Source organism: Ceratotherium simum, chromosome X (assembly GCF_057802395.1).
Source record: "Ceratotherium simum simum isolate JZ-2026a chromosome X, ASM5780239v1, whole genome shotgun sequence".
Classification (NCBI taxonomy): domain Eukaryota; kingdom Metazoa; phylum Chordata; class Mammalia; order Perissodactyla; family Rhinocerotidae; genus Ceratotherium; species Ceratotherium simum.
Window position 1 is genome coordinate 95,257,458 of NC_141940.1, and position 24,878 is coordinate 95,282,335.

At 35.7% G+C, this 24,878-nt stretch overlaps 1 protein-coding gene across 10 annotated transcripts in view; it reads left to right on the forward strand.

The window, feature by feature from the left end:
- The window catches only part of CASK (calcium/calmodulin dependent serine protein kinase), a 417,632-nt gene that overhangs the window by 180,148 nt on the left and 212,606 nt on the right, over nt 1–24,878 (forward strand). For all 10 annotated transcript variants that reach the window (XM_087427616.1, XM_087427612.1, XM_087427614.1 and 7 more), the window contains one exon: nt 3,629–3,734. In XM_087427616.1, the coding sequence (XP_087283742.1) occupies nt 3,658–3,734 (77 nt within the window). In that variant the 5' untranslated portion in view covers nt 3,629–3,657. The remainder of the gene's footprint in view (nt 1–3,628; nt 3,735–24,878) is intronic.

A 24,878-nucleotide genomic window follows, 5' to 3' on the forward strand; every position in this document is an offset into this window, starting at 1 on the left:
TATTTGTAAATACCCAAATTGTTTTTGACCCATGGTCAAATTAGCTTGCTGCAGAGTTGTGGTGCTCTGAAAGTGGCATCCGACTTTTAAAAGATAATATGAAGAACTTTCCTATTAGAAAAACAACTAGTAGTAAAATGAATAGTAAATACTTTCCATGGAAATTCTTTTTAAAACAGACCACCTGAAACAGCTTCCCTAACTCTCCCTTATTTGGGGGACAGACTAATAGGTAGACCCTGGAGGGCACAGTTGCTTTACTGTTCTTGGATGGCCCAAACTTCTTAGGAAACTAGTAGTAGTAGTAATAGTAGTAGTTCTCAAGCCATATAGCAGGTTGATTTAATTTAAGTGTATTTCTCAAATTTTGGTCAGAAAATAAAATATTACTTGCCATATGACTAGTGCCTCTTTTAAAGGGAAGTAAATTGATCAAATATCGGCACATAAATGTAAGGGCACTAAACATAGAAATAGATTATTTTTAAAATCTTTTAAAATTTCCTTGAGAAATTACAAAATTAAAAAATACAAGGAAGAGTGGAGAGAGTTACCCATTACTACAGACAAAGCAGCACTTCAAAACAGCCATGGTAACTGGGTCAGGTCACTCGCAGGAATGTTCCATGCTAGTATCTCTAAGCAGTCAGATAATCACAACTTCAAATCAAATTATTATCACCTACTTTCGAATTCCTTCCCACTCTGCTTCATGAGTTGATTTGTAGGAAAATACTATTTTTAGTTTGCTACATCATCAAGAAATTAATGGCACTTAATACATACATCTTTAATTCACATTCACATCTAAAAACAAACATTTTGAGTTTAATATTCCTTGAATCTATAGTTCAAATGCATATATGAATCATTTGTGTTTTTTAAACTGTGATTTTCTTCTTTGGGCTATTCGATAATGCCCATTTAATCAATACTTGAATTATGGAAAATGGTGCCATAGTTATCCTAGATTTAAGCCGTCTTTTGCATCATTGCCCTTACAATTTCAAATATATTTTTATGCAGTTAGTTTTGTGCTTCAATCAGTGTTCGAATTTTAGTCCCAGAAATATCAGATCCAATGACATTTAAATTGTTTTAATTGTTGAAGGCAGGGTTCCCAGCAATTCTACCTTCATTTCGAGGGTGGGTAAGTGATAAGAGACTAGATCGGGAGCATGTTCAGCCATATACCAAGCAAAAATGTGCAGGTCAAATGGAGGCATCTTTAGAACATCCATTTCTACTTACAATCTCTCAGTATAACAAGTGTGGCACATGGCAAATGGTGAATGTGGGGGTTGAAACACACTGTAGTTACGTGAAGGGGCAAAATAAAAAATAAACTAAAAACAGGAGAAAAGACTAGTTTTCATTGTGGCAAACACTAAATCTCTGCTCTTGACTCCGATGTCAGAGCATTGAGTTAAATCAGGCTTTTTTATCAGAATAGAAAGAAATGGAAAGAGAGAAACCAAGGTAAAAACAGAAGATATGAAAAGGGTAACTTCTAATAAAATGAGAAGCTAGAGATAAGCATAAAAATGAGTAATAAAACCCTTAAGCTTTTCATAGAATCAGGAGACAACATTCTTGAAGGGAGAGAAAAAATTGTGCAGGCGTCTGATTTATGTTGTCTGGCTTCAGCCTGCCTCTCTAGAACACTTGTCAAAGCCTTCCTTGTAGTTATGACTTCCCAGCACAAAACCCACGCCTGATTCACACCTCTCCTCTCCTGCAGGACCTTTCCAACCACTTTTGGAGATGGAGACCATCTTTCATGTGCCTCTGATCTTTTCCTTTATGATCAATACTGAGCCACCTCACCCACTCAGCCCCACAGTGCTGCATTCCACACAGTCCTTTCACGTCCATTTTTTCATTTGAATCTTACCACTGCCTTCTGAAGTTGATTTAGTAGACAATACAGGTCCTGCATCACCTATCGCCTTCCCCATTTCATTAGCAGTAAGGAAGGCATTTGTAGAGGTTAGCAGTCAGCTGGCAAGTAGCAGTGACAGAGGCAGGACCAGCACCGAGATTTCCCACCCCAGGTCCTGTGGGTTCTTCATCACTGCCACTTATAAACACACAGAACATTCCCTTTAAAACAACACCAAAAACAGACAAACAAATCAAACCTTCTTTGACCCTGCTATTCCTTTCCTACTGCCAGGTTCTTTGAATCTGATCATGTCTGAACCCAGCATGGCATCACGGAATGACTGCTGATTTTGGAGTTGGACAGGCCAGGGCTCAAACCTACCCCTTGTGATAGCTATGTGATTGTGAACACATTTCTAAGCCTCAGTTTCCTCATCTGTAAAATACATAATTCACAGGGTTGTAGGGACAGTAAATGACAATGATCATACTAGGTACTAACCCCAGTGAGAGACATGATAGATTTAAATTTATTATTACACAATTGTCTCCTGCATACTGACTTCGAACCTAACCTTTCCACAGAACTTGATCTTGCCCAGAATGCTAATGGTCTTGTCTGGCTGAATCTTACAGTCTTTTCTCAGCCTTCTCCAACTACTCATGTCTTAATTCCTTCTATTCCCTTGGCTTTCTTAATATTGTATTATTGACTCTTCCTTTTCTTGTGGCTTCTCTTTTGTCTAATTTACTGACTTCTTTTCCTCATTCTGCCTTTATGTAAGTCTTCTACGGTTCCATCTGCAGCCATTGTTCTTGTTGACCAGACTAAGTTGAATTAATAAATCAGAGAGGAGATGATGTTATCTCTTTTGCTTTGTGCAGTACATCCTTAGTCTTAGTTCTTCTTTACCTGTCTCCCTTCTACTTCCAAATAAGAAAAAATGTCACCTTGGATTTTATTCATCTGCAAACAGGTAAAACTCCAGCGCTATTAACACAGGAAGGCTTTAATTATCTTGTTCCATGTACACATGGCAGATGATACCTATGCCCAAACTGTTTTCATGTGATGATGTTGACAATGATGATATTAACAGTTTTATTTTCCAAATAGTATTCTATAACTTGCACACTAGTCTTACCTACGTTATCAGAATTTGTTCTTCAAAATAACACTATAGGTAGTGTTGCGAATTGCCCAACACATTTTATAGTTGATGTTAAAAAATTTCTGACTTTGACGCTGGGAATAGTGACTTTTCTGTTTAAACCATACTAATTTTTTTGCCCCCATGCCCTATAACTTCCTTGATTTGTGTCTGTAAATGCTAGATTTTAGGCTAAAGAATAGATAAGATCTTCTTATCCAATCTAGGGAAAACTAAGAAAAAGAGGTTAAATTCAAAACAGCAAATTGAGTTACTTATTAGCAGATCAAGAAAGTTAAAATTTTGAAACTTGATTATAAGAGTTTGTGGGAAATATTTATTTGTGTTATTTACATTTCTTATTAATAAGAGCTGACTCTCTAATATATAGATTTAAGCTGGCAAAAAATATGAAAAGTTATATCGTCAAAGATTTTAAAGGCTAAAAGGTTGAGCTTAGCTTAAATAGGGGATTTCATCTCTTTAGTTAGAGAAGTCTTCATGTTACCATAGATCACATCCATTCATTCATCATTCACTCTGATTGTCTTTTGTTCCTACCTAACAAAGTATGTTGTGTGTTTGTTTTGCAGATCTAAAGCGGGAAGCCAGCATCTGTCATATGCTGAAACATCCCCACATTGTAGAATTATTGGAGACATATAGCTCAGATGGAATGCTTTACATGGTTTTTGAATTGTGAGTGTACATTTTATTTTCTTAAGGGTTAAAGTTTTAAGCAATGATGGTTTTTGGATAATGCTACCTTTTCTCTTAAAATTTGACAATAGTCATGAACTCATCTGTTTAGAAAGACCTAAAGTAGCAAGAATAAAAGGATTATCTCATCTTGAGGTTCACAATACCTAAAGAATCAAAAGTTGGGCCTATTTAGTTACCCTCACATTTTTAGCATACTTCAGAGAAGAGATTCTAAAAGGAAATAGAATTCAGAGGGATAGGAGGCCACAAAACATAAAATTCTGACCACAGAAGTCTTAGTGAAGAGGAGTGGGATAGGAGTATAGGCCTCCATGTAGCAAGCCTCTCTGGCAACTGAAAACAAGTAATAACAGACTTAACTTCCTCTTTTGATATAATCACCATATTGGCATATGAAGGAAATTCTATAGATAACAGTGTATCTTGATTTCAATAAGCCACTTGGTGTGTTTCTCACAGAATTTTTGTCAGTAGGGTGGAGAAAAGTGATCTAAAGATAATATAACTGGGTAGTTTCATAGCTGGTTGGATGATTGTGTCCAAAGAGATTGTGTAAAGCTTTATGAGATGGTATTCTGTTCTCTTCAAAATTTTAATCAGTGACTTTGATTAGGGTCTCTCAAAAGGTGGTAATCAAGGCGTTGGCCGGGGCTGAAGTCATTTTAAAGCTCCACTGGGGATAAATCTTCTTCCAAGCTCACTCACATGGTTGTTGGCAGCAGGCTATTGGACTGAGGACCTTCGTTCCTTATGAGCTGTTGGCCTGAGGCCTCCTTAGGTTCCTTGTCACTGGGCCTGTCCATGGAGCAGCTCACAACATGGCAGGTGGCTTCATCAGAGTGAGCAAGCAGGAGGGCAAGAGTACAAACAAGACGGAAGTCAGTCTTGCAACCTAATCTCAGAAATCACACACCATCACTTCTGCTGTATTCTATTAGTCAGAAATAAGTTACTAGATCCAGCCCTCACACAAGGAGAGGGGATTACACAAGGGTGTGAATACCAGGAGGTGGTGATCACTGGGAGCCATGTCAGAAACTGCTCCCCACAGAGGGCTAGCTAATACATTGAATATCTAGATCAAATTTTTTAAAATATTTGACAAGTTTGTAACAACGGAGCTGAAACAAAGAAGATGAAATTTAAGATCAGTTAGTATAAACTCATTCATTCGAATATATAAGTGCAAGATCACTGTGAGCTCAGTTGTAATTGCTTATGTGAAAAAGATGTGAACGTTTTAGTTAGTTGTTGGAACAGCTTAAAAAGTCTTGAATGGAACCTTCAGCTACATTAGTTAGAAGTATATAGTATTCAGAACGAAGGCACACTCCCACTGTATTGTATGCTGCTCATTTCTTCCTGGAGCGTTCATAGTAAGCAGGATGCTGGCACACTTCCAGAGGGGATAACCAGAGTGGGAAAGAGCCTAGACATCCTGTCCAAGTCACAGCCTTCAAAATCTTTGTTGGCAAACCTGCTAAAAGAATTTTGAAAACTATGTACCACCTCACATATTTCTAAGTTGATGTAGAAAAACTTTTATTGTGAGGAGGTAATTTTCAGTGTTTTACATATTTTTTAAAATATATTTTCTTCAAAACTGTAGAGCTGTACCTTTATCTCATTCAGTTTATGAAAAATGTCTGCTGTGTGACCTAAATAGCAAAGCTAGTCATCATTGTCAAACGAGTCAGCCAAATCAGACTCGCTTTCTGTCAGAAAAAAAAAATCTGACTTTATTTTTCAAATAAAATTAAAGTGTTAATAGGCATCCCTGTGACAATCATCTTACTATTGATTTCTAATTCTAAAATAGGTAAAGCTTTGCCATGAATATATTGTCTGGAAAAAAATAAGGTGGCTCTTCCCTTTCTTTCCAAAGCTCTCTATTTTGCTCTCAAGGGTCTCTCCCTCCCTCAGGAGCTTTGTATTTCCCAGTTGTCTCTTTGAAGCTAGGCAGGCTTTTCAGGATGGGTGAGCAGTTTGTCTTTTGAGATGGGTTCATATGAGTGGAGATGTAAAAGGAAAATCAGCAGACCACAGACTTGTTTTCTGACAGACTAAATTATGGCAGATGAAGATATGGACTTTGATTGCCTGAAAAATATCCTAATTCACATATCCCCTGGAAGGACTTTGGGTACTCCCAGTTTGAAGACCACTGGCAGGGAAGAGCTATTGAAAAGACTGAGAGGCTTTAGTTACCCAATAATCTATTGGTTTGGTTTTTCTGCTAAAAGAGCCCTCAGAGCAGAAGCCCATTGTAGAACATAATGGATGTCTTCGGTTATTTGAAAGATCATTATGTGTAAGAGGGTTATATGTTTATTCGGTGTATGTAGGGTCAGGGGCTGTAACTAGAATCAACAAGTGGCAGGTAGATTTCACCTCTTAGCAAGGAAGGCCTCTCTAATTATTCGACTAACTCCATAATGAAGCAGGCTGTCTCACACAGTACAGTTTCTCACTAGAAATGTTCAAGCTGAAGCTGGATCCATCCAAGGGGCTGAAAATAAGGTTTTAATTTTGGACTAGAGAGGGCCTCTAATGTCCCTTCCAATTTTAAGATATTATAATTCTTTTTTAATTACTTGTTCTTTATTCAAGAAGTCTTGAGTATTTTTATTCACTGAGAAAATGGAAAAAAACAGATTTTATCATATACTATCAAGTAATGAGCACAGAAAGCAAAATTTAAAAATTCGCTGAATTTCACCTGGTTTGCTATTTGTTTCAAAGGAGTTTAAGTGACAGTGTAGTAGAGGGAAGATGGTCTTTGGTGTCATAAAATTTGGGTTAGTATCCCAACTCTGTCACTTTTACTAATTATGTGACTTTGGCCAAGTCTTTTAACTTCTCTGAGCCTAGTTTTTTTTTACCTTTAAAATCTTCATAAGATTATGAGAACTAGATGAGAAAACTGGGTGCATTCACTTTGTAAAATGGTGAAGTGCTCTACAACTATAAGGTATTGTTTCCAGTAGATTTAACAGGTTAGTTTTGGTTTCTCAGTGTTGAATCTATATGGGATTTTGTATAGCTAATTTTGCATGATTCAGTCATGATTGAAATAATTCATTGATGGCTATATATTGAGATAAGACCTCATTAAAGTTGCATATTTACCAGTCACCTAATCTCAATGTTAATCCAAATCACTAGAATATGGCTTTCTATTTTAATTTTTTATTTTGGAAAATTTCAAATAAAAAGAAAATAGTGTAATGAACCTCAGTGTACCTGTCACTGAGCTTCAACATTTATTAACATTTTGCCATTCTTGTTCTATCTATCCTTTGCTGTTGTCTTTTTTTTTCCTGGAGATTTCTAAAGCAGTATCATTTCACCTATAAATACTACTGTTTGTATGTCTAACAGATAAAGGATATATATATATATCATAATACTATTATCATACCTAGCAAAATCAACAATTCTTTAATATGTCATATTCAGTTGATGTTAAGTTTTCCCTGCTTGAACATGAATTTTAAAGGACATATTTCTAAATTTAGAATTGTTTTACAAACTCTAGGGATCTGGAAGTAGATTATAAATTCACAGTTAAAATAACTTAGTTATTTCTCAAAAGGGCCAGAAACAAAATAGAAATATAAAAATGTTCTTTTGTCTCATTATTTTTTATAAATTCACCTCAACAGTTGTCCTTGCCCAGTTTTTTGCATTATCTTTGATCTCCTGGATTTAAAACAAATGAACCAACTAGAACCAAAACCCATTGATTACTGTAAGATTTAAGGTCCTGTGGATCAAAGAGCAAAGCATTAAGTTTGTGTGTGCCTCCATCTACTGGCTAGGTAAGAGATTGCTTATATAGCTGCAATGTAGACAAAGCTACTCTAGAATTAGTTCCATGTTTCTGGCAATAGATTTTATGACCCCCGGTATCCAGGGGCTCATTGTTCAGGTTTTGGGTCGTCTGGATCCTTTGTATAGTTTTCTGACATGACCAATACAGAGTAGACAAGGAAAGGGAAGACAAATGAAATGAGGTCAGTTGACTTGGCTATTTGTTGGCTGCTTGGAAACAGCTCTGATAATTTTGATGGAGAAAAAGCTAGACCAAACAATAGTTTGGGTTATCAGTGAGTTTCTTAATATGGTATCCATCTCTGTCTTTGCCATAGACTATCTGTAACAAACTCTCCCTTTTTGTCTCCTAAACTGAAGTCGTGAAATTATATGGCCCAATCATGTTGCTTATCATGTTAGAAAATCCTTAGAACTAGTTGAGACCCATTTAATTACAAATGGTTTATATGTTTAAAGCATATTCAAATACAGAGACTCACAGAAGCAGAATTTTAGAGCTGGAAAAGATTAGAGCAGTAGATTTCAAAACTTAGCATTGAAAAATCCTGAGTAGAGCTTATTAAACAAGCATGTACCCAAGCCCCAGACCTAGATATTCAGTTTCAACAAATGTGGGTCCTGAAGCGGGAGGTCAAGAGTTGATTGACCTTTAAAGTAGGGGTAATACTATTTAGAGACTATGTTGTCATTTTCCCTAACACACATGGTAGTTAGTTAGAAATCTGCATATATTTGCACTATATCCATTGCTTTGGGATTACACTTACATTTGGACTTGTCTACAGCAATTTGCTGAAACGTATTTTAAAATGTAGGTTCAGTTTTGAAGACGGGGCTATGTCGTATAATCCCCCCCCACACACACACACACAATTAAATGTTTATTTCTAAGTAACACATCCAGGCTTGTCTTTAGTAGTGTCTGATACTTGAGTTAAGCTGTAAATCCTAAATTGGCTAGCCAAAGAATTTTAATTACCTTATTATAGAGTGATTACATATACCACAGGGAGACTTTTACAGTAATTAAAGATGGATTTAAAACCTATCTGACATGAAAACAATAGTTTGTATCTTTTAAGATAATATTGGCAGTTTGTATATTTGAAGCTCACAAAGGAGATAGACTAAAAGCTTTTATTTATTTTTTAAATTTTATTTTTAATTTTCTTTTTTGCTCTGGTGTTTATGCTTGGGGAAGGAAATGTTTGTGGAATTCATTTATACTGATAGAGTAGAACTGATTACTACTTACCAGCAAACTTGCCACTTAAGGGAAAATATATTTGTTTCATATCAAGCAAGAAAAATCTGGACTGTAGCATTTTAATTTGTGTGAAGATCTGTATATATTTTCATAGCTAGTCTTATCTGATCTATTTTGATTTTTTGTTTTTATGTGTAATAATATAAGTTGCTATTTATTCATTCATTCAGCACATATTTATTGAATGCCTGCTTAAGTGCTGGGTAATAGGAAATGGTCAGAAAATATTGTTTGGTCCTAGTGAACATTAGAAACTTGATACTTAAGGTAATTCAATAAGATAAGATATATGAAAGGACCTAGCTGGGTGCCTGTGTAGGCCTTTGATAAATACTAGTTGAAAGAAAAAAACTTCTGTATCATTATAAACTTCTTCAAGTTAAACATTTCTCTTGACTAGCTTCACCATTATATTAAATGTTTAGTTACATTTTAGTTTTAAGGACTATGTGTCAGGGATCCCCAAGCCCACCCCCAGATTTGATAATTCACTAAGGGGACTCACAGAACTCAGCATATAGTCACATTCACAGCTATGATTTAGTACAGCTAAAGGATATAAAGCAAAATCAGCAAAAGGAAAAGGTGCGTGGGTCGAAATCCAGGGGCAACCAGGCACAAGCTTCCAAGAGTCTTTTGCCAGCAACCAGTTGTGACAACACATGTGAAATGTTGCCAACCAGGGAAGCTCATTAGAGACTCAGCGCCCAGGGTTTTTATTGGGGGCTTTTCGTGTAACCACCCTCTGCCTGGCATGTACCAAATTCCAGACTCCCAGAAAGAAAGCAGGTATTCGGGATAAATCATATTGTTTGCACAGTGTAAACACAGTGCGCCACTCTTTTTCAGTTAGGAGGGGAGGATCCCTCTTGAAATCCAAGTTCCCAGTTGCCAATCAAGAGCCAACCCTGTAGGCAGACCTTTCAAGCCTTTCAAAAGATATTAGTTTAGGCCCGCTATGTTAACTCTTTTCTGCACAAACTAAAATAGAGATCAATAGAAGAAGGGTTTTGAGTTGATAAACTCCTGGATCTGCAAACAAAATATAATTACCTATAAAGATAATTGCAAGTGTGTGTTTTTTTTAACTTTTAACTGTAATTACTGTCATTTTGACATCTATTGAAAAAAAAACTTAGGTGGCCCCATTTTTGTATAAAACAAATCCTAGATTATGATATTACAGTGTAGAAGAGATTTTAAGCTTTGAATGCTGCATTAGAAAATAAATTGCATTCTGATGCCTACTGTCTTAGAAATGCATTTGAAGTTGTCACTCTGGTAATTTTTTTGTATATGAAAGCTGATCTTCAACCACTAAAATAATTTTGAGTAAATTTAGATACATATAAAATATGAGGAAAATTCAGTCAACTTTCTGCTTTTTAAAAGAAGTAGTTCATTTAAAAATAAAAATTATAAGCAGTTTTTAGTGTAAGCAACCTTTACAATATACATACTTTGTACAAATTTAGAAATTATGGGAAATTATAATGACAAAAATAATACCACTTTCAAAGGTTAATTATAGTGAACATTTCAGAACATTTCCTTCTATTTATACTCGTTATCACAACTGCCCTAAATTGAGATCATTTTATATATGCAATTTTGTTTCCTGCTTCTTTTCACTTAATAATTTTAAGCATTTTGCTATACCATTAAATATTTTTTAGGTACAGTATTTTAATGGCTACATTAAGGTGTCTAAACTATGTACATGTGCCCTATTTAATTTAATAATTTCCCTATAGTTGGACATTTACACTATTTTCTATTTTTCCCTGTTAGAAATAATGTTATGATTAATATTCTTGTACATAATTACTTGTTCACACCCCCTAATTGCTTTATTTCCTCAAAATAAGTTTGGAAGTTGAATTACTGGGCAAAAGAGTGTATGAATACATAAAAACACTTACGTCACACATAGATTTAACCCTTTTTTAATAGAATATCTTACATTTAGAAGAATGCATACACGTAACTATACAGCTTAAGGAATTATTGTAAAGTAAACAACCATGCAACTACAACCCAGGTCAAGAAATTAAAAAACTGCCAGCATCTCAGCAGCCCCTGAATTCTCCTTTCTGATCAGAGCCCTCTACTTCTCTCAGAATTAACTTTAATCTAGACTTCACTTCCATGTTTTATATCTATACCATCCAAATAAGTATCCCTGAATAATATAATTCAGTGTTGTCTGTCTTTTAAAATCTTTATTTAAATGGAATCATATAGTATATACTATTTTTTGGTCTGTGGGATTGATCCAGGTTGCTTTGTGCTCCTTCATTTCATCACTGTATACTATTACAGCGGACAGACATTCAGTTTATTCATTTTAACATTAATGGATATTTGGGTTGTTCCCAGATTTGGCTCTTTTGGACAATGCTGTTGTAAACAATCTTGTACATCTATCCTGGTACACCTAAAGACACGTTCATATAGGGTATAGATCTAGGAGTGGAATTGATAGGTTTTAGAATATGTACAGCTTCAGTTTTCCTAGATAATACCAACCTATTTTCTAAAGTAGATATATATACTGACCCTTTACCAATGGCATAAGCCCTCTCTAAGGTAATCCAAGTCCTGGTTTTCCTGACACTGCCCCTGTTTAAAAAGCCTGTTGTTGTCTTTGTTAACAGGGCCCTCCTTTTATTCTCATGATGACTTATTTTCTATGCTGCACATCCTTGCTGATACTTGGCATTGTCAGAATTTTTAGTTTTTGCCAGTTGGTATGTAGTAGAATCTCATTGTGGTTTTTCCTGATTACTCTTCCCTAATTGCCACTTAATGACCTCTCTCTTCGTTCTTTCAATGGTATCTTTTGATTAACAGAAATTTGTAATTTTAATATAGTCTAATTTATCAATCTTTTCTTTTATGGTCAGTGTTTTTGTGTCTTATTTAAGAAATATTTACTACTCTGAGATTATGAAGATACCCTCTATGTTTTCTCATTCATCTGGAATTGATTTGGGGTACGCTCTGAGGTAGCAGTCCAATTTTCTTTCTTTCCATGTGGATATTCAATAGTCTCAGCATAATTACTGAAAAAACTGCTCCACAGCACCACTTTTGCCATAAACCAAGCATCCATATTTGTGTGATTATTTCCAGGCTCTATTCTGGTCCACTGGCCTATCTGCCTGGCATTGTGCCGAGAGCATGTTGGTCTTATTTACCACAGCTTTATAAGTCCTGGTAACTGGTAGAGTAGGGCCTTCGACCTTGTTCTTCTTCCAACATGTCTTGAGGGCTGTATTTGTCTCTGCATTTTCCATATACAGTTTAGAATCAAGTTGTCAATTTCCACACACGCATACACACAAAAAACTGTTGGGCTTTTTGCCTTGAATTATTATATCAAATCTTTATAGCAACTTGAGAATAATTGACAGGTTTACAATATTGAGTCTTCCAATTCATGAACTCGTCTATCTTCCCATTTATTTAGATCTTTGATTTCTTTCAGTTAAAGTTTTCTACTTTTCTCCATAGAGGTTGTGTACATCTTTTGTTAGATTCTTAGGTATTTGCTTTTAAAGGTAGATCAATCTCGCTCTCTCTCTTCGCTCTTCTCTCTTTCCTTGTATTGATTTTGTATTCCTTTCTATTTATCAAGCTTCATCAATTCCAATAATTTATCTGTAGAATCATTTGGATTTTCTGCATACCTGATCATATCATCTGTGTATGAGGAGGATTTTTTTTTAATTCTTTCCAATTCTTTTACATTTTATTTCTTTCTTTAGCCTTTACTGCAGTGGATAAAATATCTAGAACAATGGTGATAGCAGTTATCTTTGTTTATTTCTGATCTTAGAGTTTCTAAGCATGAATGGATGGTGAATTTTATCAAATTCTTTTTTTTCTGTATATATTGAAATGATCATATGATTTTCTTCTGTAATCTGTTAATGCAATGAATTTCATTGATTCTTTGGTTAACCAAACTTGGTCATGATGTATAATCCCTGTAATCCTTTTTATTTTTTCTGGATTTGGTTTGCTTATATTTTGTTTAGACTTTTTATATCTATATTTATGGGAAGATTATACTATAATTTTCTTGTACTGTCCATGTCAGGTTTTCATATCTACATTATGCTAGCCTCATAAAATGAACTGGGGAGTATTCTCTGTTTTTGTTCTCCTTATGTGATTGATAAAACTCACCTATAAACCCGTCTAGGCCAGACTTGTGAGAACTGTTTTCATTTCTGATTCAATTCCTTAAGTATTTATAGGAATATTCAGGTTTTCTATTTATTACTTTGTTACTTTTGGTGAATTGTATTTTGCTGGAAATGAGTGCATTTTATCTAAACTTTAAACATTTTCAGCATAAAGTGGTTCATAATATCTCTGCAGGATCTTTTTCATTCTTTTTTTTTCTTTTTTTTTTTTGTGAGGAAGATTAGCCCTGAGCTAACATCTGATGCCAATCCCCCTCTTTTTTTGCTGAGGAAGATTGGCCCTGGGCTAATATCCATGCCCATCTTCTTCTACTTTATATGGGATGCCGCCACAACATGGCTTGACAAGCGGTGCATCCGTGCGCCCCCAGGATCCAAACCTGCGAACCCGGGCCACTGAAGCAGAGCGCGCGCACTTAACCACTAAGCCACCAAGCCGGCCCCTCTTTTTCATTCTTGATACTGGTAATTTGTGGCTTTTCTTTTTCTTTCTCAGCCTTGCCAGATATTTACCAGTTTTATTAGTCTTTTAAACAATGACTTTTAGCTTTGTAAATCCTTTTTATTGTGTGTTTATTTTCTATTTAAGTCATTTCTGCTTGTTGCTATTTTCATCCTAATACTTTGGGTTTAATTTTCTGGGGTTTATTTCCTTCCTTTTAATTTACACCTTTTTTGTATCCTTGGGTTTTAGATGTATCTCTTGTTAAAGGCATATAGTTAAGTTGTTTTTTATTCTGGACTCCCAATCTTTGTCTTTTAATTGGAGCATTTAGTGCATTTACATTTAATTATGTTTTGGTATATTTTGCTTTACATCTATGGTCTTCTTTCGTGCTTTCTTTTTGTAACACCTATTACATGTTTCTTTTCCTCACCTTCCCTGATTTATTTGGATCAGTTGAATATTTTTTATCATTCCATTTTTCCTCTATTAAGGCAGTTTAAGCACTCTTTGCTGTTACCTTAGTGTGTACCCCAGAAATTACAGTATGCCTCCCTAATTCATCAACTTCTAATATTGATACCATTATTGTCTTCCTGAACAGTAGAAGCACTGTAGAACACATTAATTCCATATAATGCCACCCTTGACTTATAGGCTATTGTTTTCATGTATTTAAATTATATTTTTGTGTATAAATACATGTTACTTGTCTTTTACATCACTCCAAATTATTTTTGTTATTTTTATTCATTTAGATTTATCCACACACTTATCCTTTCTTTGTTCTTTATTCTTTCAGCATCTCTCAAGTTTTATCTGGATTCATTTTCCTTGTATCAGTCTGCTGGATGCAAACTCTCCATTTTTGTTCATTTCGGAATTTCATTATATCCCCTTTAGTCTTGAAGGATATTCACTGGGTAGAGAATTCTAGGTTGGTATTTTCTTTCTATTAGACATCATTCTACAGTAGTCCCCCCTTATCCACGGGGAATATGTTCCAAGACCCCCAGGGGATGCCTGAAACAGCAGATAGTATCGAACCCTATATATACCATATTTTTCCTATACATACATACTTATGATAAAGCTTAATTTATAAATTAGGCACAGTAAGAGATTAACAACAATAACTAATAATAAAATAGGACAATTATAACAATATACTGTAATAAAAGTTACCATAGATCTTAGCAACCTCAGCATATGATTCTTTTTCTTACTAAGTCGAGAACTTGCACCTTTCACTTAAAGGAAGCACTTTATGGCTTCTCTTTGACACATCTGAATTGTCAGTATCACTACTCTTGTGCGTTGGGGCCATTATTAAGTAAAATAAGGGTTACTTGAAGACTAGTACTGCAATACCTATGTGGTATCGTACAGAGTGTGGATATGCTGGACAAAGGTATGATTCATGTTGCGACAGCGTGAGATTTCATCATGCTACTGAGAACGGCACGCAATTTAAAAGTTATGAATTATTTATTTCTGGAATTTTCCATTTCATATTTTTGGACTGCGGTTGAACGCAGGTAACTAAAACTGCAGAAAGCAAAACCATGGATAAGGGGAAACTACTGTACTGTCTGGCTTCCATTGGTGTTGAATTCTTCCATTGACTGCTTCAATGGAAGCAGTCTGTCAGTTCTCTGAGGGTAATCTGTCTTTATTTCTCAGGTTATTAAAAAAATTTTCTTCATCTTTTGTTTTCTGTAGTTTTCTCTGTGATGTGTTGTGTGTATGTGTATTTATTTTAATCCTGCCTTAGGTTCTTTAGGTCTCTTGAATCAATATGTTGATATTATTCATGGTTATGGAAAATTCTCAACTATTATCTTTTCAAATATTAGTTCTGCCCCTTTCTTTCTCTCATCACCTTTGTGACCCAATTAAATATAGGTATACCTTATGGTATTATCTCTATTTCTTCTACCTTCTTTTCTGTATTTTGCATGTTTTTCTTTTTAAAATCTCTTATATTACTTTTTATTATTTTCATTTCCTTGCAAAAAAAAAATTCAAGCTCACCTTTTATGTCCTGGGACATAGTAAGCTTGATTATTTAATAATCAGTGTTGAATAATCTCAGTTTATGAAGTCCCTATGGGTTTCTCTTTATTGTCTGTCATTTTTGCTGGTTCTTAGTCAAGATCTTTTACCCCTTCATGTACCTGATTCATTTTGACTGTGTGCTGGAAATTATTTCAAAAATTATTGTCCTAGAATGATGCTTTCTTCCTCCAGAGAGGACTTTTATTTGCTTCTACTAGGCACCTTCAGGCACTAGCAGTTTGGGACTATCTTAATCAAGGTTCAAGGCTTAGATTTTCAGGGCCCCTCAGAGATAAAGCCAAATTGCAAGTATGTTAAGGGACTGATTACTTCCAGTTCACCTCTAGTTCTTTAGGGTCCTAGCTCAATGTTGGAGAATAGTTTATGAGATTCCCCTGAATTCTGACTTGTTTTCCCAGCAAATGTCCCCAGGGCAAGAAGGACTCTGATTCTTGGCCTTACCTCTCTGAGTTGCCATTCTCTCCCACATTTAGCCGACATTCCTGACAATTTGGTTAGTACTTTGATGCTTTCAGGAAATTTTCTGTCCAGCTTTTTTGTTTTCTTCAGCAGGAGACATCAGCTAGCAGAAGTCTAGCAATCCAGTTAAAACTCCTTTTACATAGTGTCATATTACTCTCCATAAAGATTGTGCCAACTTATAGTCAAACCAATGGTAGATTAGAGCATCCATGTCTACATTTTGATAGGTCAGAATGATATTTGGGTTTAATTTGCATTTATTTTGTTACTAGTGTGGTCAAATATTTTAAAAGTATACTTACCCATTTCTTTTTCATCTGTTCGCTTTCTTTAGTTTTTTCTCATTTTGTAAGAATTCTTTGTTTACTAAGGATATTTACCTATTTCATGTATTTGCAAATATTTTCCCCAAATTTGCCTGTTAACAGTTTTGTTTATGATATTGGATTTGTGCATTGATTTTTTTTTTAATATGCAGAAGTTTAAAATTTTGTCAGAGAAAGAAGTTACAAATAAACAAGAGTGAAGGCTAGAATGAACCCTGTGGTCCTGGATTAGAGTTGGAAATGGCAGTATGACCTCATTTTTAGTTTAATATATGTACACACACACGTATATATACATATGTGTTTGTCTATACATATACATATATGTGCATATATACACACAAATAAAGAAATATAGATACATGTGCATGAGTTAGTACACATACATATATTTCCTAGCTCTGTCCACTGAGAGGACCTAGAAGCAGTGACACTGCTGTAGTAATGAGCATACCCACACCCAGATCTTCATTTCTAAATATCATTCTCTGATAGAAGGAGCCAGGACCCCTTGGAGAAATGATTAATTCTAGGACTGGGGCAGAGAAAACACAAGATGAGCCTGGAGCATTTTATAGTATCTGAAAGCAAGGAAGGGTTCAAAAAACAAAAAGATGGGGGCATGTCAAAGGGTCACAGGAACCAACCTGAAAGAGCTCCCAGTGGCCAAACCTGGAACAATTTGGGCAACAAAATAAATAACGTAGTATTGAATTACAACCCAAATTATAAAATAAATATATATGAGTTCATACTGATATAAATAGATTATTGAATAAATTAAAAAATGGAAGAGAAGAAACAAACTTTCCTTACAGAATTCCAAATAATATATGTAGATACTCCCCACTCCAAGAGATGGAGATAATCCCCCTCCTGCCTTAAGTGTGGGCTGGACTTGGTGACTTGCCTTCAAAGAACAGGGCATGGAAAGGAGAACATAGTGACTTTACAGTGAAGAAACCTAGCTGAGCCCCCCTTAACCAAGGAATCAAATTAACATCACCAGTGATAAGTCATGTGGATGTGATGTGCTCCCTGAGGTGATGTGATAACCTCTCTAGTATCCTTCTCCCAAAATCCACAACCTTCATCTAAAAATGAAAAAAGCTTCAGACAGATCCAGATTGAAGGACATTCTACAAAATACCTGGCCAGTACTCTGTCAAGGTCATGAAAAATAAGGAAAGACTGAGAAATTGTCACAGACCAGAGAAGACTAAGGAAACTTGATGACAGTGCAATGTGGTATCCTGCATGGGATCCTGGAACAAAGAAAGTACATTAGTCAATAAACTGGTGAAGTCCATGTCCAGTCTGGAGTTCAGTTAATAGTACTGTACCAGGGTTACTCTCTTAGTTTTGACAAATGTAGTATAGTTACCTAAGATGTTAACATTAGGGGAAGTTGGGTGAGGGGTATACAGGAACTCTGTACTATCTTTGCAATTTTTATGTAAGTCCAAAACTATTCTAAAATAAAAGCTTTAATCAAAACTAAACAAACAAAAACGAAACTGTGAGTTTACACCATTATTTCCAGTTTAAAGTAACAATTACAGATTTTATTTATGAGATATTTATTAAGTAATAAGAAATTGTTAATTTTTAACATGTAATTTTGGTATTGTGGTTATTTTACAAAAAGAGTCCTTTTGGAGATAAGTACTAAAGTATTTATGCATAAAGTGATATGGATGTCTGGGATTTGCCTCAAAATCAGGTGAGGGGTGAGCAGTGGGTACTGGATTGAAGTATAGGTAAAACAAGATTAGCCAATGAGTTGTTCATTGTTGGAGCAAGGTAATGGATACATGAGGCTTCATTACTCTATTCTTTCTACTTTTGAAATTTTCCATAAGATAAAGTTTTTTTTTTTTTTTTTTTTTTTTAAATTTTTTGTTTATTGCAGTACCATTGGTTTATAACATTGTAAAAATTTCAGGTGTACATCATTGTACTTCTATTTCTGCATAGATTACATCATGTTCACCACCAAAATACTAATTACAACCCATCACCACACACATGTACCCAATTATCCCTTTCACCCTCCTCCCTCCCCCCTTCCCCTCTGGTAACCACCAATCCAATCTCTGTCCCTATGTGTCTGTTTATTGTTGTTATTATCTACTACTTACTGAGGGAAATCATACGGTATTTGACCTTCTCCTCTGACTTATTTCACTTTGCATCATGCCCTCAATGTCCATCCATGTTGTCACAAATGGCTGGATTTCATCGCTTTCTTATGGCTGAGTAGTATTCCATTGTGTATATATACCACATCTTCTTTATCCATTCGTCCTTGATGGGCACTTAGGTTGCTTCCAAGTCTTGGCTATTGTGAATAAGGCTGCAATGAACACAGGGGTGCATGTACCTTTGCAAATTGGTGTTTTCAAGTTCTTTGGATAAATACCCAACAGTGGAATAGCTGGATCATATGGTAGTTCTATCGTTGATTTTTTGAGGAATCTCCATACTGTTTTCCATAGTGGCTGCACCAGTTTGCACTCCCACCAGCAGTGTATGAGAGTTCCCTTCTCTCCACAACCTCTCCAACACATGTTGTTTCCTGTCTTGTTAATTATAGCCATTCTGACGGGCGTGAGGTGATATCTCATTGTAGTTTTGATTTGCATTTCCCTGATAGTTAGTGATTTTGAACATCTTTTCATGTGTCTGTTGGCCATCTGTATATCTTCTTTGGAGAAATGTCTGTTCAGGTCTTTTGCCCATTTTTTAATTGGGTTGGTAGTTAGATAAAGTTTTTTTTTAAGTGAGAAAGAAATTACAGAGTTTTTGCTTAATTTTTTGAATTTTAGGTTTGTATATCTTTTCTCTGAAAATCTGCATTCCTTGACACATTAGCATACTCACTTGCTTTATTTTACTAGTTTAAATATATAACAAAAGTAGAACTGCTGAATGCAGATTAGGATTTCGTTGCCCTTTTTTTCATCCTTATGATATACTCCACTAGGGATGTACAATCAAAATACTGTGTTTTAAAGTCACTTAAATAACTCTTCTCTTTGTGGTTATGCCACAAGCTTAATTATAGAGTTAGGTTTGTTTATCTTAGTTTGTCTTTTTAATTAAAGTTTTTATTGAGATAATTTTAGGTTCACATGCAGCTATAATAAATAATACAAAGAGATCCTTGTAGACATTGCACAGTTTCTCCCAAAGTTAATATTTTGCAAAACTAGTATAATCTCACAACCAGGATATTGAAATTGATATACTCTAGCAATCTTATTCAGTTATCCGCATCAGTTTCTTTTTAATTTTGGGAATTGCTTCTTTTTTTATTTTTGGTTTGATTTTGTTTTTAGATTATGAAGAACTTGTAGATGATTGCAAAGTCAAACTTACGAATAGGGTTCATTCAGAGAGGTCTGGCTTGCATCCCTGTCCTCATTCACTTCCTTGCCCTAGAGAAACTATTTTTTTAATTAGTTTTAATTTTATTTTCCATTATTTCTGTTTGAAAATATAAGAAAATATTTATATATTTGTATGTTTTTGTACTACCCCTTCTTACACACTCTCTTCTAAACCTTGATTATTTTTAATTTAACAATATGAAAACACCAAGGATCTCTCCATAGCAGTATGTAGACATCTTCATTCCTGTTTATACCTGCTTAGTACTCTGCTATGGATATAGAATAATTTATTAAGCCAGTCCCCTATTGATGGACATTTGGATCATTTCCAGTCTTCTTCTGTTACATGAAGAACCTTGTGCATACATCATTTCATACTATTGCTAATGTCAAATTCCTTCCATAAATGTTGTACCACTTTGCATTCCCACCAGCATTATATGAGAGTTGCAGACTTTAATTCTAAATTGTGATCTAAAGAACTGAACTAATCTCTCAGTCATATTAGTTAGTAAATACCTTATTTCATTCTAAAACTGTGCTTATATGTATAAATCTGGACAGAGAGAGTCATCGATAAATTCTGATTTAGTTTTACGGTCCTCGTCTGTATCTGTGGACTTGACCAGAGTGCTGTTAACTGGAGTGGATTTCATATCATCGTGAGGTCACTGGTCCCAGAGAATTTGTCATACTCAGAAGTAGAGGTAAGGTCATTTGTCCCTCTCCTAGCTGTTGACTTGAGTCAGTAGGCCTTGTCTTTGAATATTAGTATGGGGATGTAAAAAATATATTTGTTCTATCTTTTTGCCAGACTCTAGAAAGTATTGCTTGTCTCAAAGATATTCTTCATATTTCTTGTGCACACCATCGAGGGCTTGAGAGGATTGCAAGAAATAGGGACAAAATCTTGATGGGCCTTAAGACATGGGGAGGATTTTTTATTTTATCTTAAAGATGTGGATGCCATCACAAGCAGAATTATATGATCAGACTTCCATTAAAGAATACTTTGGCTACAGTATTGCTATAGGGTTGGATTGGGATGTGGGGAGAATTAGGAGGCCATTACAGTGATTTAGTATGAACATCAATGGCTATGATAGATAAGTGTCAGTAAAGATGAAAGGAAGTGACTAGAACCTGAAGATATTTAGGAATTAGAATGGACAAGATTTTATGATTGGATAAAGGATGTAAGGAAGCAGGAGTCAAAGTTGACTTTCTGGTTGCTGGCTTGAGCACTTAATATATGATGGTGCCCTTGACTAACTCGGGCAACTCTGGAAGTAGATGGTGAAATACATTTTGGACATGCTGAGTTTGAAGTTTTTGTGAGACATCTGAGTGAAGTTGCTAAAGAGGAAGTTGAATATGTGGATTAAAAACACAGAGAACTCTTGATAGATACAGAGATTTGGAGATGGTTGCTGTTTAGATGGTTTACAAGAGTATATAGAGGGAGAAGAAAAGAGAACTTGAGGACTGAGGGTCTCCTAAGTTTGAAATGTTGTAGAACAGGAGGAATAGCTAGCAAAAGAGAGAAGGAATAGCTGAGAGATGGAAGGAAAATCACAACAGCAAGGTGTCACAGAAACCAGGTAAAGAGAGTATATCAAGAACAATGTTGTGGGGAAATGAAGGGTTTGGGCACTTCTTAGTACCATCCTTCACTAAACTCCTTTATTCCTCAACCAATGTCCAGTGCTCATGCTATGCAGAGCTCCCATTCTGGCATAGTTCTGAGACATGCTCCCTATTTGCTATCTCTTGATATCTCTTTGCTCCCATTTGGTTTCCATATCTGGTAGCTCATTTGCTTAGTGAGGGAGATAGTGAGTGAAAGAATATTAGAGGACAAATGGAGAGGCCTAGCTCTGTCACCAACTTTATCCCTTTAGTAATTTTGTTTCTTAATACCTATATTATCTGTGAGATATAGCTGGAAGCTCAGGACAGAGATGGATAGATGTGAAAACAATTACAATGAGAGGGAGGGAGACAGGAAGAGAAAGAGTCTTCATTGAGGAGGTTATACTGAGACTTGAAGGATGACCAGGAGTTTGCCAAGTAGTAATGGCAAGATGAAACTAAACAAAAGTAGTAGAGATGTAAAGATATAGAAATCTCATGAAATTTAAAGAAAGAAAACAGAATGAAGCCAGGCCTCATAGAAAGTAGAAAGACTGAGGTCACTGTTGTCTTTGTTCCTCAGGATTTTGTATCTACTTTGCTTTGGAAAGGCCAGATTTCGAAACTGTTTACTCAAGGGCTTACACATAAACCCAAAACCTGCTCCCCAGCTCCCAAATCTGCATGACCTTCAAGTCCAAGTTATTTCTTTCTCCTCTTACTTCACATTCGAGACAAAAACAGAGAGAGAGAGAGAGAGAGAATACAAATGAATGAGTGAAGTGATTGTCTCAGTTTCTCCCTTCTTTTCTGGAACCCTGAGTATCATATAAGTTGTTGACCTGACCCCCTATTCATAACCTCCTTTTGAATCAGGGGTCTGTTCCATGTCCAACCAGGGGCAAATAAAAGCCCATTGCTGTTTCCATGCTTGGGCTGGGGTTCTAGGTGGAAGAGTTTTAGAGTATGGAAGGCAAATCAGCTATGTGAGTGGGTAAGGAGATAAGCTTTACAGGCACGGCAAAAAGCATGTAGAATGACCAGAAATGTGAGTCAGCTTATATTGTTGGGGCATTATTAATAATGGTGGGATGTTACTTTGGAACAAGGTGCAAGATGAGAGAATGACTAGAGATGAGTTTGGACATGTAATAATAAAAACCATTGGTGATGTGTATAACTGCATGCTACACTTTATACTTTTTTATTGTCTCAATTTTAATTCCTCTCAACAACCCACTAAGGTTAATTACTATGCCCATTTTACAGACGAGAAAACTGAAGCTTAGGAAGTTGTGACTTGCTCAAGGTCACAGTGCTGGTGTGCTGCAGCCAGGATTCCAACCTAGGCAGTTTGACTCTAGTACCCTTGCTCTTAATTGCTCTGATATGTCTAGAGCTTTTGATGCCATGCTAAAGTTTTTAATTCATCCATTCACCAAACATTTATTGAATGTCTACACTGTGCCAAGCACTGTTCTAGGTGCTGAGACTTTAACAGTGAGTAATTCCAAGTCCATGCCTACACAAATCTTATATTCTAGTGGAAGAGACAAACTAACAAATAAATATGTAGTAATAATAGCAAGTAGTGATAAGTGCTGTGAAGCACAAGGGCCGGGTAAAGAATAGATGAGGATGCTACTTCTGATAGGGTAGTCACAGAAGCCCTTTCTGAGGAGGTGACATTTGATCCAATTTTAAATTTTATTCTATAGATGGTGGAACACATTGAAATAATTTTACCAAGGCAATAATATAATCTTATTTGTGCATTATAAAGATTCCCTTAGACTCAATATGAAAAATGTAGTAGAGGATTGAAACTAAAGTCAGTAAAGGACCAGGCAAAATGTGATTTGGAGTAAAACTTCTTTGTTGTAATAGGGACTGCAAGTCCTACAGTGAAGGGAACTGGAGTCCAGCTCACTGAATGAAATCCAGGGAAGAGACAGAGACCCTCAGCCTCGAACAGTGGCTGAGAGAAGCTCTAGCCATCATATATAAAGGGATAGCTCGGGGGGACAGAAGAAGAAAAACAAAAACAAATCCCCACTTAAGATTAGTGTTAAATGAAAATTTCAAAGCACACAAGGAAAAACTAGCGTCTTGAAACAAAGTCAACAGATAGGAAATTTGATCTAAAGGAAATGGAAATAAGAGAACAATCTGAAAGAGACTTCAAAGTCCTCAAAAAGATGAAGGGAAGGGGTAACATCCACAGAACAAGAGGCTGCTCTATTTGGTAAATGTTGAAAAATCCTTAAGAGAGTGTGTGTGCGCACACATGTACACCTGTGCGTCTGCCTGTCCTTGGAATCAGTATGGCCAAATTGAAAGACAGAATTGAAGAACAAATATAGAACAAAGCACAGTTAGATAGAGATGGTAAGTATGAAAGAGAAGCTGAGAGTCATGGAGGTCAGATTGAGAATATCCAACATACATGAACAGGAATTCTAGAAGTAGAGCATAGTGGGAATGATGAAGAGGGGAGGCCTTACTCAAAGAGATAATAGCCGAAAACTTTCCCAAATTGAAGAAAGACTATCCCCCTCAGAAGTAAGGTTTGGGGAGGAAACTTACTAATTAACTTTTGGATCAACTGAGTTTGTGGTGATTTTGGGACACCCACCTGTAGATATCCAATACGCGGCTGCCTATGTGAGTCTGACCCCCAAGAGAAGAATCTGGGCTTAGAGATAAGAGTTTAGGAGTCATTGCTGTTAGGACAAGGCCCATTTCACTTCTTGGTGCCTGAATGTCTACCCTACCAACTTATGAGAATGAAATGAAATGTGAAAGTATTCTGATAATCAAAACACTAGATAGTCTTACCTATCAGCTTCGTTGTCATTGTCATAAGTTTTATTTATTGTAGAGCCTCGGAATTAGAGGTTAAGAGCTCCGGATCCTGGAGCCAGATTGCGTAGCTTCAAATCCTGGCTCTGCTACTTTCTAACCGTGTGACCTTGGACAAGTGATATAACATTTGTCTTAAGCCTCAATTTCCTCTGCAAAATAATACCTGTCTCCTTGTGTTGTTATGAGGATTAAATAAGTTATTACATGTAAAACACTTAAAATGGCACTTGGTGTGTAGTTAAATGCTCAGTAGATCTTTGCTATTAGCTATTAACATATCTGCATTTAACAGGAGCCTTCAGTATCTTATCCCAGAGGAGTGACTAATGTGAAAATCATAGTCTGTGAGGATAATAAATTTAGGTATCTGTGTCTTCCTGTGATACTCAAAGGATCTGTCTAGTTAACTGCTGACTTTTATTTGTCCATGTAAAGAGTTTTGTTGCTGTTTGCAAATTGGCCATGATATTATTTGAACATTCAAGAACCCCTATTTTTTCTTTGTCATGTTTGAAACTTGGAAATAATTCATGGGCATTTGGAATTTTCTCATGAGGACACAGTAACGGTTCCATTTTTCTTGCTAAGTTGGAGTAAT